The 17,071-nt window shown below is 37.6% G+C and overlaps 1 protein-coding gene across 1 annotated transcript; it reads left to right on the top strand.

Moving 5' to 3' along the window:
• The first annotated feature begins 13,707 nt into the window (after positions 1-13,707).
• LOC130936826 (uncharacterized) lies at positions 13,708-16,383 on the top strand. Its single transcript, XM_057866986.1, has one exon. The coding sequence runs from the start codon at positions 13,781-13,783 to the stop codon at positions 15,623-15,625; it is 1,845 nt and encodes a 614-aa protein (XP_057722969.1). The 5' UTR covers positions 13,708-13,780; the 3' UTR covers positions 15,626-16,383.
• The last annotated feature ends 688 nt before the right edge of the window (positions 16,384-17,071 follow it).

Raw genomic sequence — 17,071 nt, 5'->3', positions numbered from 1 at the left:
AAGGCGTCTTCGACATTATTTTCAGAGCTATGAGATCGTGGTATGAACTAATCAGTCGCTGTAGCAAATACTCGCAAGACCCAATCTGGCGGGAAGTTTAACAAAGTGGTCGGTTGAGTTATCTTAATACACCATCAACTACCAGGCTCAGGGTTCTCTTAAATTCCAAGTACTAGCGAATTTTATTATAGAATTCACCACAACAGACGAGCTCTATCCGGAGTGGGAATTATATAAAGACGGTGCTTCGAATGAAGATGGCAGAGGAGCTAGAATTGTGCTCACAAACAAAGCAAGGGTCTACTGAGCAATCCATAAAGTACCTATTCCCAGTAAGTAATAACCAATCCGAGTTTGAAACACCCCTGACCGGCCTACGCCTAGGTAAAGAAAGCAAAATTCAATAGATCAAGGTCTATTGTAACTCTTTACTGGTGGTTCAATAGGTAAATGACATATTCCAGGTGCATGATCCTTTATTAGAACTATGTCTAATGTATGTAAAACATTTAATTCAACAATTTCAAAATTTTCAAATTATACATGTTCATAGGCATGAAAATAGTAGGGCAAACATCTTATCTAAGCTAGCTAAAGAAAAATAGATACACCATCAAAATTATCATAGTTAACCATAGAACAACCTAGTGTATGCAACGATCTTGTTCTAAGTTTGTCACAGGATGAAGATTGGAAAACTCCATATATCAATTACTTAAAAATTGGGGCGATACCAACAGCAGTGGAAAATTCAAAGGTCTTCTTTTTTCACCCTTATTGGAAACGATTTATATAGATGAGAGTTCTCTTGACCTCTGCTGAAATGCCTAGAAGACGAAGACTCGGCTTTAGCAATGTCAGAAGCACATGAAGGCATTTGTGGCATGCACATAGGAGGCCAAAGCTTAGCATCAAAGCTACTAAGAGCAGGGTATTATTGGCCCTCCCTCAAAAGTACGTGCCAGTAATACATAACCCAGCCGAGATGTTACACATGTCAGAAATAGGATGGCTTATCTTGACATTCTCGGTCCCTTTCTAGTATCATAAAGACAGGTAAAATTCTTACTTATAGCGATTGACTACTTTACAAGGTGGATAGATGCTCATCCATTTGCCAAAATAACGGCAAACAAGGTACAATTTTTTATTTGAAAATTTATTATATGCCGATATGGATTGCCCATGGACATCTTCACTGATATTGGTAGACAATTTACTGACAAAAACTAGCATCTTTTTTACAAAATTTAAACATAAAACATCATTTTTCATCGGTTGAGCACCCACAAACTAATAGGCTGGCCGAAGCAGCTGACAAAATCATTTTGCAGGCATTAAGAAAAAAGCTAACTATGGCCAAAGGTCAGTGGGACAAGTTGATAACAGAAATACTCTTGGGATACAACACCACACCATAAACCTCAAACAAAGAAATGCCTTTCAAGCTAGTTTTCAGAGCCGATTCCATGATCTAGTAGAGATATCTCAGGGATCAATTCGAACTGACCATTTCAATGATGAGGCAAATGACCTCATGTTCAGACGCCTTAAAGATGTCAGGAAACCCCCAGGAGAAGGCAAGCTCGCCGCAAATTAGGAGGGTCCATTCCGAGTACCACACACGCATGGCTGAGGAGCATATTCTTTAAAGACTTTAGAACGAGTCAATTTACCAAATACATGGAATATTTCATCATTATGTTTGTTCCACACTTGACTACTTGTAACAATTTGAAGCACGGGAGGTACTCTTTTTCCTACCACCGAGGTTTTTCCCAATGAGGGTTTACTCGAGGAGGTTTTAACGAGGCCAACCATTTCAAACATTCCAAACATCAATTCATGCATTCTCTCTAACAATATATCAATGCAAACTGGTGGACGAAATTGTGATCACATCAATGTAGTATTCTTTGTTGTTGTATGGAATCCTTATTATGGCACTTATGTGTGGACACAACTCCGTTCAACTAACCAGCAAGTGTACTGGGTCGTCCAAGTAATACCTTACGTGAGTAAGGGTCGATCCCACAGAGATTGTTGGTATGAAGCAAGCTATGGTCATCTTGTAAATCCCAGTCAGGAGGATAAAATTATGGAATTTAGAAAATCAAATATGATTAATAAAAATAAATAGAAAATAAAATAGGATAGAAATACTTATGTAAATCAATAGTGAGAATTTCAGATAGGCGTATGGAGATGCTGTGCTCCTCTTGAAATTCTACTTCACTACTCACTCTTCCAGTCCTCCTTATTCCTTTCCATGGCAAGTTGTACGTAGGGCATCACCGTTGTCAATGGCTACATCCCATCCTCTCAGTGAAAACGTTCCTATGCTCTGTCACAGCACGGCTAATCATCTGTCGGTTCTCAATCAGGTTGGAATAGAATCCCTTGATTCTTTTGCGTTTGTCATCACGCCCAGCCTTCAGGAGTTTGAAGCTCGTCACAGTCATTCAATCCCAGAATCCTACTCGGAATACCATAGACAAGGTTTAGACTTTCTGGATCCTCATGAATGCTGCCATCTATCTAGCTTATACCACGAAGATTCTGTTGGGGAATCTAAGAGATATGCGCCCGGCCTCGAGTAGAACGGAAGTGGTTGTCAATCACGCGCGTTCATAGGTGAGAATGATGATGAGTGTCACAGATCATCACATTCATCAAGTTGAAGTGCAACGTATATCTTGGAATAAGAATAAAAGAGAATTGAATAGAAAGTAAGAGTAATTGTATTGAAACTTGAGGTACAGCAGAGCTCCACACCCTTAATTTATGGTATGCAGAAACTCCACCGTTGAAAATACATAAGTGAAAGGTTCAGGCATGGCCGAATGGCCAGCCCCCAAAACGTGATCACAGGATTCAAAATACAATCCAGGATGAGATTATGATAGTAAAAAGTTCTATTTATAATAAACTAGCTCCTAGGGTTTACATGAGTAAGTAATTGATGCATAAATCCACTTCCGGGGCCCACTTGGTGTATGTTTGGGCTGAGCTTGATCTATTCACGAGTTGAGGCTTTTATTGGAGTTGAACTCCAAGTTATAACGTGTTTTGGGCGTTCAATTCCGGATCATGACGTGTTTCTGGCGTTTAACTCCAGACAGCAGCATGTACTTGGCGTTCAACGCCAAGTTACGTCGTCAATTTCCGAATAAAGTATGAACTATTATATATTGCTGGAAAGCTCTGGATGTCTACTTTTCAACGCCGTTGAGAGCGCGCCATTTGGAGTTCTGTAGCTCCAAAAAATCCATTTTGAGTGCAGGGAGGTCAGATTCTAACAGCATCAGCAGTCCTTTTGTCAGCCTTTTTCAGAGTTTTGCTCAAGTCCCTCAATTTCAGCCAGAAATTACCTGAAATCACAGAAAAACACACAAACTCATAGTAAAGTCCAAAAATGTGAATTTAACATAAAAACTAATGAAAACATCCCTAAAAGTAGCTTGAACTTACTAAAACTACCTAAAAACAATGCCAAAAAGCGTATAAATTATCCGCTCATCACAAACCAACATGTAATAAATAGTACCAACTTTCTATGCAAGCAAAACAACAATAAAATATGTTGCAATGTCACATAAAACCGACATAACTTTACAATCCAAAAGAGTTCAAATAAAAAAGAAAAAAAGCTAAAGTCAATCCTAACAAACTTATACAACTAAAAGTTAATTCTACTTATCAACTGCATCCGCTGTTTCATCCTGGACCTCTGATGAGCGGATATTTTGTATGCTTTTTGGCATCATTTTCATATAGTTTCTAGCATGTTTTGTTTAAGTTTTATTAAGTTTTCATAGTTTTTAGTGTAAAATTCACATTTTTGGATTCTACTTTGAGTTTGTGTCTTTTTATGCAATTTCATGTATTTTCTGGCTGAAATTGAGGAGCTGGAGCAAAAGTTTGATTCAGAGACAGAGAAAGCACTGCAGATGCTGTCTGGATCTAACCTCTTTGCACTGAAAAGAGCTTTTTTGGAGTAACAGAAATCCAAATAGAGCGTTCTTAATGGCTATGAAAAGCTGAATTCTAGAGCTTTCTAGCAATGTATAATAGTTCCTACATTGCTTCAGAAATAAAGGCCCAAAACTGGCGTCCAACGCCAACCTCTTGCCCCAGTTCAGGCATCCAGCACTCACAAGGAGGAGACTAGCGTCCAAACACCCAAAGAGGACCCCCTAGCCAGCGTTCAACGCCCTAGAGGCCTCCTAGCACATGGATGTCATCAAAGCTCAGCTCAAACACTCACCAAGTGGGTCCCAGAAGTGGATTTTAGCACCTAAAGACTGTTCTACCCTTTCTTATGTAAACTTTAGTCATTAGCTTAGTATTTAAAGAACTTTTACATGATCTCTAGAGGGGAGATCGCCAATATTTCATTTTTCACATTGTATTTTCTATCAGTATGAGTTTCTAAACCTCCTAGGTTGAGGGAAGGAGCCTTGCTAAGTTTTATGGATTAATAAAAGTATTACAGTTTCTTTTCAATCTGTTTTTGATTCAATTCTAAGATGTATCTTCGTTCTTCAGCTTGATGAATGGGATGGCTCATGACAATCATCTTCGTTCGTCATTCTAAGACCGCGTGCCTAACAACCACCTGTGTTCTTCTTGGGTTCCTGTGAATACGTAATTGGAAAGCATCGAACCACTAGCTTGATTATACATCCCTTAGACGGCTAATCCACGACTTCATTGGGGACTTCTCGAGACACCAGTTTACCGGAGGTATGGGGAGATTAGGGACTCTGTGGTAGTGACTAGAACACAAAGGCACAGCTTTCTCTGATCCAGAAGATTTGACCTTGTCTGTGACCTTTTGAGTAGGATCATTAAAGAGAATGCACTGTAGGAACTTCACCCTCAATAAAAAATGATCCACACTAACCCTGGGGTTTAGATCTGGAGGAGCATTGGCGACCTCTCAACCGGTGACAATCACATACAGTTTCCTATAGAATAAATCATTCACAATTGAAGAAGATAGTAATACTTGAGTTAATCCAAAAGGACAAAGCATCTCCAAGCCTTAACCATCTTCTTATTATTGTAAACATGTCAACCTAGTTCAGATCTCATTATTCCTTTTATGGAATTAAACAACATACCAGCATCTCCTACTCACCTGACTAAGATCTGCAAGATAACCATAGCTTGATTCAAGTCACAACCCTCGTGGGATCGACCCTGACTCGTTTAGGTATTACTTGGATGACCCAGTGTACTTGCTCGTACAGTTGTATAAATTGTGGGGATTCATGCACCAACCTCCCTTCCAAGCTCATCATCCACCAATTTCCCATCGACGACTATCTTTGTAACATCAAAGTGGATAACTTCAATGCCAGGAGCAAAAATTTGAAACTTGGCTTATAGCACGATCAAACCTTATAGTAAACATCTCCGATCCCTCATACTCCGGCCCCTTCAGCTGATTCTGAAGTGTTCGGATTCGATCTTGCAAGTTCCCCACTTCCACCTCCATCTCTTTCATCTTCTTAGTACGATCAATAACCACCCCATCTTGCTCAGCAATCGACTTTTCAAGCCTTGAAATTTTTTCCATCTCGTTCCTTTCTTCAACTCTCAATAATTTTGTACTTCAGCCAACAGAGAGCAGTCTTGTGCCAAGAACCTTATACAAAATAAACCCGGACAACTAAAGTCCAGCTCAAAACAATATAAGAAAAAAATAAGACCAAACATACCTGCAAATATTGCCCAATCACCTCCTTCCCAGTATCTTTCAAAAGATGCACATCATTCGGATTTTGAGCAACCCTATCAGCTAAAGTGGCAAAAGGAAGTAGATCACTCCAGATTGAACCACCAGATATAAACCCATGCAGGCGCATTTACCTTTTCACCTTACTTCTAACTCCAGAACCAAAGACCAAATCCACACCAGAAAGAATCTCAAGCAACCGCTCAAATTCATGGATTTTTCTTTTCGCAGCCGCGGATGTGCACTAGATTGTGCAGTATCAGCAGCAACATGCTTGTCGACCTTACTAGCTGAAACCTCCTTACCTTCCTTCTTTTTTTGATCAAGGAAGGTCCTCATCTGCAACGAGGATAACCTCGGCATTCTCCCACCTGTATCAGTGAATAAGCTATCACAACATGAAAAACACCAAAAATACTAAACAAAGTACGACATAACCCCTTACCAATATAACCTTTCAAACCATCAGCATCAGTTTCAAATTTCAAAACTTCAGCAATAGATAACGATTTTTCGGCAAAAAAAAACATTTAATTAGATACTCTAACAATCAATCTTCTTCCTCAGACCTCCCTGCCGCCTCCAGAACTTGCATTGGTTCAGGACACCAGTAAAGTGAAAATTTTTCTCCTAACTCAGAGTCTAAGAAAAATGGTTACTCCGTCTCTGATAAACCCCAATTTTGTGGTTTATCTTGTGCTTATTTTGGGGGGGATTTTATCACCTTTTCTCAAATTTATTCAATAAAATAACATGGTTTTGTAATTCTTCCTAAATTTGTGCTTAAATGTGAAAACATGTTTTTAAGGCCTTAAAATAGCTAAATTTAACTTACTTTAACTCTATTCTATGCCTTGATATGTTTGTTAAGTGGTTTCAGGTTTAGAAGGCAAAGATTGGATTGAAGGAATGAAGAAAAAGCATGTAGAGTGGGAGAACCCATGAAGAAAAGAAGGAACCGCAAAGCTGTCAAGCCTTACCTCTTCGCACTCAAACGACCATAACTTGATCTACAGAGATCCAAATGAGGCGGTTCCAGTTGCGTTGGAAAGCTAACATCCGGGACTTCAAAATAATATAAAATTTGCCATAGTTGCTTGATAAACCTCTATTTCATGGTTTATCTTGTGCTCAATTGAGTGGTTCTTATCAACTCTTTACCCACTTATTCATACTATTTGCATGGTTTTACTTTTTCCTTCCGGATTTTGTGCTATGATTGAAAACATTCTTCTTTGGACTTTAAATTTGCTAATATTAATCCTCTCTTATTTCCATTAGATGACGTAATATGTGTGTTAAGTGATTTAAGAGATTACAGGGTAGGAATGGCTTAGAAGATGGAAAGGAAGCATGCAAAAGTGGAAGGAATACAAGAAGTTGAAGGAACTGCAAAGCTGTCAGCCTGACCCTCTCGTACTAAAACGACCATAACTTGAGCTTTATAGGTTCAAATGATGCGGTTCCAGCTGAGTTGGAAAGCTAACGTCCGGGGCTTCAATTTGATATATAATTTGCCATAGAAAAAAGTAAGGGAATTAAATTGTTATTTGAAAATTTGGAAAGCATGCTCATGTGAAATCAAAATAATTAAATTACCATGTGCATTGAAAAAAAATTATTAAGTAATTAAATAAGGGGATACAAAAAAAAACAAAAATAAATATTACCCCAAATGCAAAATAAAAAGAATCAATACATATGGGACAAAATTAAAAAATAAGTTTGATACATAAGCATGTAATACAAAAGTGAGAAAAATTTGGGTAGCTAGGTAAAACATTTTAAATTATATAAAGTGTGTATGTTAGGTGAGATCTTAGACTAATCAAGGTTTCACTTTGTTAGCTCACTTAGCCTTATATATACATCCTTACCTTTACCTCAGCCCCATTACAACCCTGAAAAGACCTCATGATATTTGCATTGGTATGCTAAATATTTGTTGATTGGTTAGATGAAGAACACAGTTTAGAAAGCATGATTAGAGAAGAGTAGAGTGAATTACCCTATACACTTGAGAGACTAGAGTGATATACACTACCAGTGAGGGTTCAATGCTTGATTCTATGTTCCCTGCTTTCATGAGCTATCTTGTTACAAGTTTACTTGTTTTCAATGTATGATTTGAATTAGTGGAATTTGATTCATATTTTTCTTGGAGAACTTATTTACTTTTAACCAAGTAGGTAGAAACATTTTGCATGTAGTTGCATTCACATAGATAGGTTGCATTGCATACTCTCTATCATTCCTCTTCACTTCTTTATGGTTTCTCTTGAGTTTAGCATGATGACATGCTAATGTTTAAGTGTGGGGAGGTTGATAAACTTCTATTTCATAGTTTATCTTGTGCTCAATTGAGTGGTTTTTATCAACTCTTTACCCACTTATTCATACTATTTGCATGGTTTTACTTTTTCCTTCCGGATTTTGTGCTATGATTGAAAGCATGCTTCTTTTGGACTTTAAATTTGCTAATATTAATCATCTCTTATTACAATTAGATGCCATGATACGTGTGTTAAGTGATTTCAGAGATTACAGGGAAGGAATGACTTAGAAGATAGAAAGGAAGCATCCAAAAGTGGAAGGAATACAAGAAGTTGAAGGAACTGCAAAACTGTCAGCCTGACCCTCTCGCACTAAAACGACCATAACTTGAGCTACAAAGGTCCAAATGATGCGGTTCTAGTTGCGTTGGAAAGCTAACATCTGGGGCTTCGATTTGATATATAATTTACCATAGTGAACATACATATATGTGACGCGAATGAGTGCTCCACGCGGACGCATCATAGTGACGAAAATCAGCGTGTAGGAATTTGCATCCAGCAATTTCTGGGCTGTTTTTGACCCAGTTCTCACCCCAGAAAACACAGATTAAAGGCTGCAAAGTAGAGGAATGAGGAAAACGACTCATAATTCACTTTTCATAATTTAGATGTAGTTTTTAGAGAGAGAGACGCTCTCTCCTCTCTCTTTGGATTAGGATTTAGGATTCTCTTATCTTTAGGATTAGGATTTCTACTTCTTCATCACAGGTTCAATGTTCTTTTTATTTATTTTCTCTTTTATTTGTTTATGAACTTTTCATGTTAGAATTTTCTTAATTAATATAATTTGAGGTATTTCAGACTTATGATTGCTTTCTTTTATTTATATAAATAATTTAAATTTTTCCCCTTTTGGCTTTGGTTGAGTAATTGGTGACACTCGAGTTAACAAACTCCTTTGTGATTGATAATTGGAATTTGATGATTGGTTTGAATCCCTCTAACGCTAGTCTTTCTATAGGAGTTGACTAGGAATTGAGGAATCAAACTGATTAGTCCACTTGACTTTCCTTTAATTAGTAATGGTTAACTGAGTGAGAGCAATAAACAATTCTCATCACCAGTGATAAGGATAACTAGGACAGGATTTCTAGTTCTCATACCTTGCTAAGAGATTTTATTATTATTAATTTACTTTCTTGCCACTTACTATTGTTGCTATTTATTTTATACATTAAAACCCAAAAATATACCTTTGCATAACCAATAATAAGAACACCTCCCTACAATTCCTTGAGAAGATGACCAGAGGTTTGAATACTTCGGTTATCAATTTATTTAGGGGTTTGTTACTTGTGACAACCAAACGTTTTTAAGAAAGGGATTCTTGTCGTTCTAGAAGCTATACCTACGACGGGAATTTATTTGTGAAAATTCTAGATCGTGTGAGAGTTTCGTTCTTCATTGATTCATGTTTAGGGATACGCACGTGCACTGTACGCGTGCGTGCCGATGGAGCAACATGATTCACTAAAGTGAAATTGTGGCCAGTGATTTGTAGAGAATTTTGGGCCCAATCCAACTCATTTCTAATGCTATTTCATGCAGAATTCAAGTTTGGGCAAGGGGGGAGCAATTGTTTGGAGTTTTGGCATGATGTAGCTTAGTTTCTAGAGAGAGAAGCTCCCTCTTCTCTCTAGAATTAGGGTTCCTTACGATATTTCCATCTTAGATCTAGGTTCAATTACATGTTTCATCTTGTTTCTTTTATGAATTCTTGCTTCTACTCTTTGATTCTCATGGTTTGTAGTGTTAATTTTCCTTTTATGCTCTCTTTTATGTTCATGGATGCTCAAGTTGGATTTAGATCTCTTTTAATGTAATTTGATATTGATGTTTGAGTTGTTGATTTACTTTTCTTGCAATTAGTAGTTGGTAGATTTACTATTCTTGCATATTTATTATGCTTTCCTTTATTACCCACCAACTGTTTGACAAAATGCTTGGTTGGGCTTTAGAGTAGATTTTGAGCATTCTTGGCTTGGGAAGAGTAATTGGGCAATCTTGAGTCATTAATATCCAATTTAGATTGGTGATCTAGAGTTGTTAGTTAATATCATTTTCAATGACTCTAATCTCTTGCTAATTCAATTAGTGAGTTGATTAGAATTTTCGACTTGAGATTAACTAGTCTTGTTTGACTTTCTCTAATGGAAGATAACTTACACTTTCTTCCAACATTGGGGATGACGAAATAAGATAAATTCTTGTTAAGTATTGTTATGATTAATGACTAGGATAGAAAGCCTATGTTCTCAAACCTTGCCATGAATGTCTCTCTTTATTAATTGCTTTCTTTAATTGCCCTCTTTACTTTTTTTGTCATTTATTTTATTACCCCTTTTATCAACCAAACCCCTTGTTCTTCATAGCCAATAATTGACCATTTCATTGCAATTCCTTGTGAGACAACTCGGAGTCTAAATACTTCGGTTAATTTTTATTGGGGTTTGTACATGTGACAAGTCAAATTTTTTATGTGAGAATTGTTTGTTGGTTTGGAGCTATGCTTTCAACGAAGTAATTCTTTTCTATAAGAAAAAAATCTAGACCATCGAGCAAATCTCAATCATCAGTCTCACAAGAATGGACTTTCAAAAACAAGTTTATCCAATGACCTTTGCGAACCCCCTTCGCCCGGAAGAGCGAGAAGAAAATATTTAACGAAGGGGCAGTTTTAAGAAAACTCATCAGACATTCGAAGGCACGAAGGAAGGCCCAAGAGTTTTGGTGAAGCTCTGATGAAGCACAATTTAGCTGTGCCAAGACCATACACTCAAACTCTGAAAAAGGAAACCTCACATTGAGCTCTGTTAGCAAACATGTGTAAAAATAGAAATAGGCCCAGTCAACCATGGTTTCACAAACCCTTTCTTCACCATTATAGGGAAGAAGCTCAGAAGAACCACCACGAACCCAACTCACAGTGTTGAGCTCAGCTAAAGCTTTTGAACTTTGAAAAGCAGATACACAACACTTCATGTTCGTATGCACCCATACGTACAGGTCTTTCTTAATCTCAACTACTTTATCTTTCAATTTTTTATAGCTAAAACAGGAAAGCAACAGGCAAGAAAAAGTGAAAAAATAAAGAGGTTCCAAAACTTTTTCCAACACAAACAAAATGAAGAGGTTCCAAGTACAATAAACACTACAACACGATCAATTTTAAGAATTACCCTTGGCTGTCAAATTAAGCAACTGTTCAAATCACCAATAATTAAACTGCCATAATTACCTCGAGCGAATACCCCATTATCATTTATTGCGAAAACAAAAAACGCGCCTTCATGTCTCCCGAAAATAATAAATACACATTATTTGCCAACCGTTAAAGGGTCCACTAACAAAGAAATCGGTACCATGTTGAGCTTAGGGGCTCGGATATAGGTAGAACAGGCATAACGTGGGAAATTTAGACAAAAGCTTAACATGCTATCCAAACAATTCGAATCCGATATTATACCTCGGAACTACTAAGTCAAAGTCGGTTTAACCATACTAAAGAAAAAGGTCCGCAATACACCTTGGTACTGGTCGCGGGAATCTCAGAATCACATCAGTTGCATTTTTCAAAGATAAATACCTAACGCAAACGACCTATACAAACACAACATACAAGTCACTAAACAGATCACTCCGAATTTAAGTTTTCTAATATTGAGATCGTAAACTGACTTAAGCATTGGAGTCCTTTTTGCAGATTCTCCAAATTGCTCGGACGAAAGAGAAACTTGTGGTACTGCACATAGGAGGAGGACATTGCTAGTGTTCTTCGCTTTGTGGATGACGCATACCTCAGAGTCTAGTTCCAGACCGGAACAATTAGAATTTGAGAAAGTATATGTAAACAATATAAATATTGAACAACGTGGACAACAATTTAAAAAAATTAAATTAATTATTAAAATTAGATTCTCAATTTATTAGAATAATCAATTTAAATTTAAATTATTAGCGTTAGGCAATATATCCTCCTCTTAATATATCATTACATCACGATCCCGTTCCATCTCAACCTTCTTCCACTCCTCTATTCACACCGTCGTTCATTCCAGTCCTCTCCTCTGCCATTCAGCCCGACGCTCCTCCACCTCCACAGGTCAGCCGGACATGCCTCCCTCTATCTCAGCCCAACACGCCTCCCATCCACCACCCATCCGCTGCTGCTGCTGTTTTCGCGCCACTCTTCATTCTCCTTCTGCGTGTTCAGAAAAGGTTGTATAGTTTTACTCTTTCAATCATTTCTTCTTCTTCTTCATCCTCATCGGATGAAGGAGTAGCAACAGTGTTAGTAATTGCGTGATTTTCTACATCAATCACCACTTAAGCCAGTGATTGCATAGTTTTCACTTGAGTCACTGGAGGAGAACCTTCATCGTTACCAGTGGCCGTCACCAGTAGTTGTCGAACTATTGAAGGAGTAACAGCAGTGCTAGTCATTGTGTCTTTCACTACGGCCTTTCATTGAAGCTACTTCAATGACTAGTTCATGATGGTCATTTTAGTAGGTATACATATGATTATTTTAATTCTTATGTAGATGGTAATTTGATTGGATTGGGTTTAGTTATATACAATAAAAATATGTTGAATGTTCAATTCACTAGGTATGCAGATGATTATTTTTATCCTTAAGTGGATGGTTATTTTCACTAGCCGTGAGTGACATTGTTGACGGTGTGTGACAAGCCAATTAAGCAATGACGGTAAAGAGGAGCCTAGCGACGCTGTTCGTTTCCGATCCGGAGAAAAGCGATGCTAATAAGGATCTTTATTGATGAACTAGTGGTGGTGAAGAGGATTCCAACAGCGATAATGGAGGCTGGTTGACGACCAAGCAACGACATCAATAATAGAAGATTTAGAAAAGAAATTAGTACTTTAGTAAATTATGATATAATAGTTAAAATTTTTGAAGGAACGAGTAATTGCCTGAGACATTGGAGTTTTGTTCAATTTCGTTGTACCCAAAATCATAGAGACGGCAAAATCTGAACCAGTGGATTCATTTGAAAAGAGAATTTGGCCTTCCATTCGGTCCTCCCCACTTTTCCACTGATTCAGTCTCATCATCTATCTCTCAATATAAGCTTTATTTAGATGATTCATATATACATATATACATATGATAGGAACATGCTGGAATAATACCATGCCTATATGTAAAAAGGACAATGACATGTTAAAAAAACGAAATTAAAGAAATAAAATTAATTAAGAGTGAGTATAAGTTCTATTATAAATAAAAAGTTAAAGCAATTGTTTTTCTTCTATTGGTAATCAAGGAGCACCGCGTAGAGTGCATGTCGTTTTCTAAGCTCATATAATTGTACTAACTACTTATCTCTCAGGCGCGCACACACATACAAAGAGAAGATGGATGTTTCTGTCAAAAAATATGCGAAAAAGAAATCATTTTTCCCGGGTATCACAGACACCCAACTTACTTAAAATCCTTCAACGACCGGTATTTCAAAGTCAAAAACTCATCATAATTTATTCCGTGTGCAACTTTTTCTTTTCTTTTTTTCTATTTCTAATCCAATTTATCCCACACACGGATATGCATATATATATATATATATATATATATATATATATATATATATATAGAGGGAGAGAGAGGATTCCGCATAAGCTTACAATAAACCATAAGAATAATAATCCAAATAACACCACTTATTAGAAATACAAAACAATGGTGGTGGCTTCTTCTTCTTCATCCGAGTTCCCTAAAGGTGGGTGGAGGGCAATAATGTCATTCACTCACCAAGTAATCAAGGGCCGTTGGTTCATGGTATTCGCCTCACTTCTAATCATGGCCGTTGCGGGTGCAACTTACATGTTCGGCTTGTACTCCAACGACATCAAAACCTCCCTAGGATATGACCAATCTACCCTCAACATGCTAAGCTTCTTCAAAGACCTTGGCGCCAATGTTGGCGTGCTCTCGGGACTAATCAATGAGATTACTCCCCCTTGGGTTGTTCTCTCCATCGGCGCAATCATGAACCTCTTTGGTTACCTCATGATCTGGCTCTCAGTAACTAACCGAATTCCCAGACCGCAGATCTGGCAGATGTGCCTGTACATTTGCATTGGTGCCAACTCGCAGTCTTTTGCGAACACCGGGGCGTTAGTCACGTGCGTCAAGAACTTCCCCGGTAGCCGCGGAAGCATACTAGGCCTTCTCAAAGGCTATGTTGGTTTAAGTGGCGCCATTATCACGCAGCTCTACCATGCTTTCTATGGTGAGGATTCCAAGTCTCTTATCTTACTTATAGGTTGGTTACCGGCTGCGGTTTCCATCATTTTCCTACCCACTATTAGGATCTTGAAACTTGACGCGGTTCAACAGAAAAAGGAGCTCAAAGTCTTTAACAATCTTTTGTATATTTCTCTTGGTTTAGCTGCTTTTCTTATGGTGCTTATCATAGTACAAAACAAGCTTAGTTTTACCACCGTCGAGGACGTGGTGGATGGCTTGGTAATTGTTTTGTTGCTTCTTCTTCCTCTTGCTATTGTGTTTAGAGAGGAATTCAACAACTTTAGAGCCAGGACTGCCGAAGTTCAACCTTCGAGCATAAATTACAAATCTGAAGAAACAGCAGCAGTAGAATCCGATCCCAGTGTCGGTGTTAATATTGTTAATACTAACACTAACACTAATACTGACACTAATTCTGCTGATTCTAAATCCGCTTCTTGTTGGAGCACCGCGTTCAAGCCTCCGAGCAGGGGGGAGGACTATACCATCTTACAAGCCTTGTTTAGCATTGACATGATGATTCTATTCATTGCAACCACTTTTGGTGTGGGTGGAACCTTAACCGCCATTGACAACTTGGGACAGATTGGGAACTCTCTAGGGTACCCTAAAAAGAGCACCACAACGTTTGTATCGCTAGTTAGCATATGGAACTACCTCGGGCGCGTTGCTTCCGGCTTTGCGTCGGAGATTCTCTTGAAGAAGTACAGATTCCCTCGCCCTTTGATGCTCTCACTGGTCATGCTTCTCTCTTGCGTTGGTCACGTCCTCATAGCTCTCGGGGTTCCAAACTCTCTCTACTTGTCTTCGGTGATCATAGGGTTCTGCTTCGGAGCTCAGTGGCCTCTAATGTTTGCAATCATTTCCGAAATATTTGGTCTCAAATACTACTCAACATTGTACAATTTTGGTGCGGCGGCGAGTCCCGTTGGATCTTACATATTGAATGTGAAAGTGACGGGCTCTTTGTATGATAAAGAGGCTTTGAAGCTATTGGAAGCGAAAGGGCTTAAGAGGGTTGATGGAGAGGACCTTTCTTGCGTTGGAGTGCAGTGTTATAGAATGGCTTTTATTATAATCACTGCTTCCACTTTGATTGGTTGCTTTGTTTCGTTCATATTGGTATTGAGGACAAGAAAGTTTTACAGAAGTGATATCTATGGCAAATTCAGAAGAGAACTTGAGGCTGCAGAGACTGAGATGGGGACTTCTAACAAAAATAATGGTGCTGCTGTTCCGGAAGAAGGACATAGCCATGCAAGTTTAAGCATGTAGAAATTATTATTAAGTCCTTATTTTGTTACGTATTAATTACTCTAATTATTATTACGTGTTTGGTCTGCTCAAATATGCGAATTAGTGCATAGAAAATCATCCAACTTTTCTTGTAAGATATATGATATATTTCAAATTTAGAATCCTAGGAAGAGGCCAAGATAGCATTAATCATTAGATAGTAATAATTAATACAAGTTTCGATTTCACTATATGGTTCTCAAGGAAAGAAATTATCATTAGTTATAAAACACTACAAAAAATTTTGGTAAAAATGGCGGTTTTTTGGGGTATTTACGGCGGTTTGAACCGCCATTATTACCAAGAATGGCGGTTTTGTAAAACGACGTAATTTTGGGTGCCATTCTGGTTATTATGGCGGTTTTTTAAAAACCGCCACAATTCCCTGGGTTAAAACGGCGGTTTTTGAATAGGTTAAAACGGCGGTTCAAACCGCCGTTATTTCCAGGAATTAAAATGGCGGTTTTTGGATAGGTTAAAACGGCGGTTTCTGATAGGTTAAAACGGCGGTTTTTGATATGTTAAAATGGCAGTTTGAACCGCCGTTATTTCCAGGGTTAAAACGGCGGTTTTTGATAGGTTAAAACGGCGGTTTGAACCGCCATTATTACCCTGACAGAATGACGTTTTGGTTGATTAAAACGGCGTTTTTAAACCGCCATTTTTACCTTGACAGTAGCATTTTGGTTGGTTAAAATGGCATTTTGAACCGCCGTTTTACCCTGGTGACATTTTTTATCGTTTAAAAAAAGCAGTTTTTACCGACGTTTTTATCGCGCTAAATAAATAATTTTTTGATTAAAATTTCACAATAACAAAAAATCATAATCCATAAATGAAATATTATAACTCATAAACAAAGTATTAATAGAATATATAATTTTTTATTATTGAAAATCAAATGTAATAACTCCTATACAAAAATTTGTCTTACTAAACTTACCAAAATACAAGCATTGCAAAAAACACTAATTAGTCAAATCTACCATCTAGTTCCCTAAACTATCTTAATATCTAATAATGTATTTAAACTATCTAATAAGTGTTGTTTTTACTACTTCAAATATGTATCCTCTTAAGTATGGTCTCCTACTTCAAATAAGACATTTATTACATGCATCTCTTGAAGGTGTGGCAGCTTGACAGGTTCTGGAGGGAGTTTTCCTTGAACATTTTGTGCACTCTGAATTCTGTTGATCATTTTGTTTTTGGGCAACAAATTATTGGAAGATGATACATCTTTCCCTTCAGGGACTGCTGATGAAATCTATGCATAACAAGAAAATGGAAGTTTTCAAACCTTTGCAGTATATACTGAATTACATCTCTAGGTACTTTGTTTCTCAATATACTTTATTTCCTTGATTTGTTAGAGAAGCAGATAAACCTAAACAGTTAACACTAATAATAGATGTAGAAAGCATG

Source organism: Arachis stenosperma, chromosome 6 (genome assembly GCF_014773155.1).
Source record: "Arachis stenosperma cultivar V10309 chromosome 6, arast.V10309.gnm1.PFL2, whole genome shotgun sequence".
Classification (NCBI taxonomy): Eukaryota; Viridiplantae; Streptophyta; class Magnoliopsida; order Fabales; family Fabaceae; genus Arachis; species Arachis stenosperma.
This window is presented reverse-complemented; position numbering and strand designations above follow the sequence as displayed.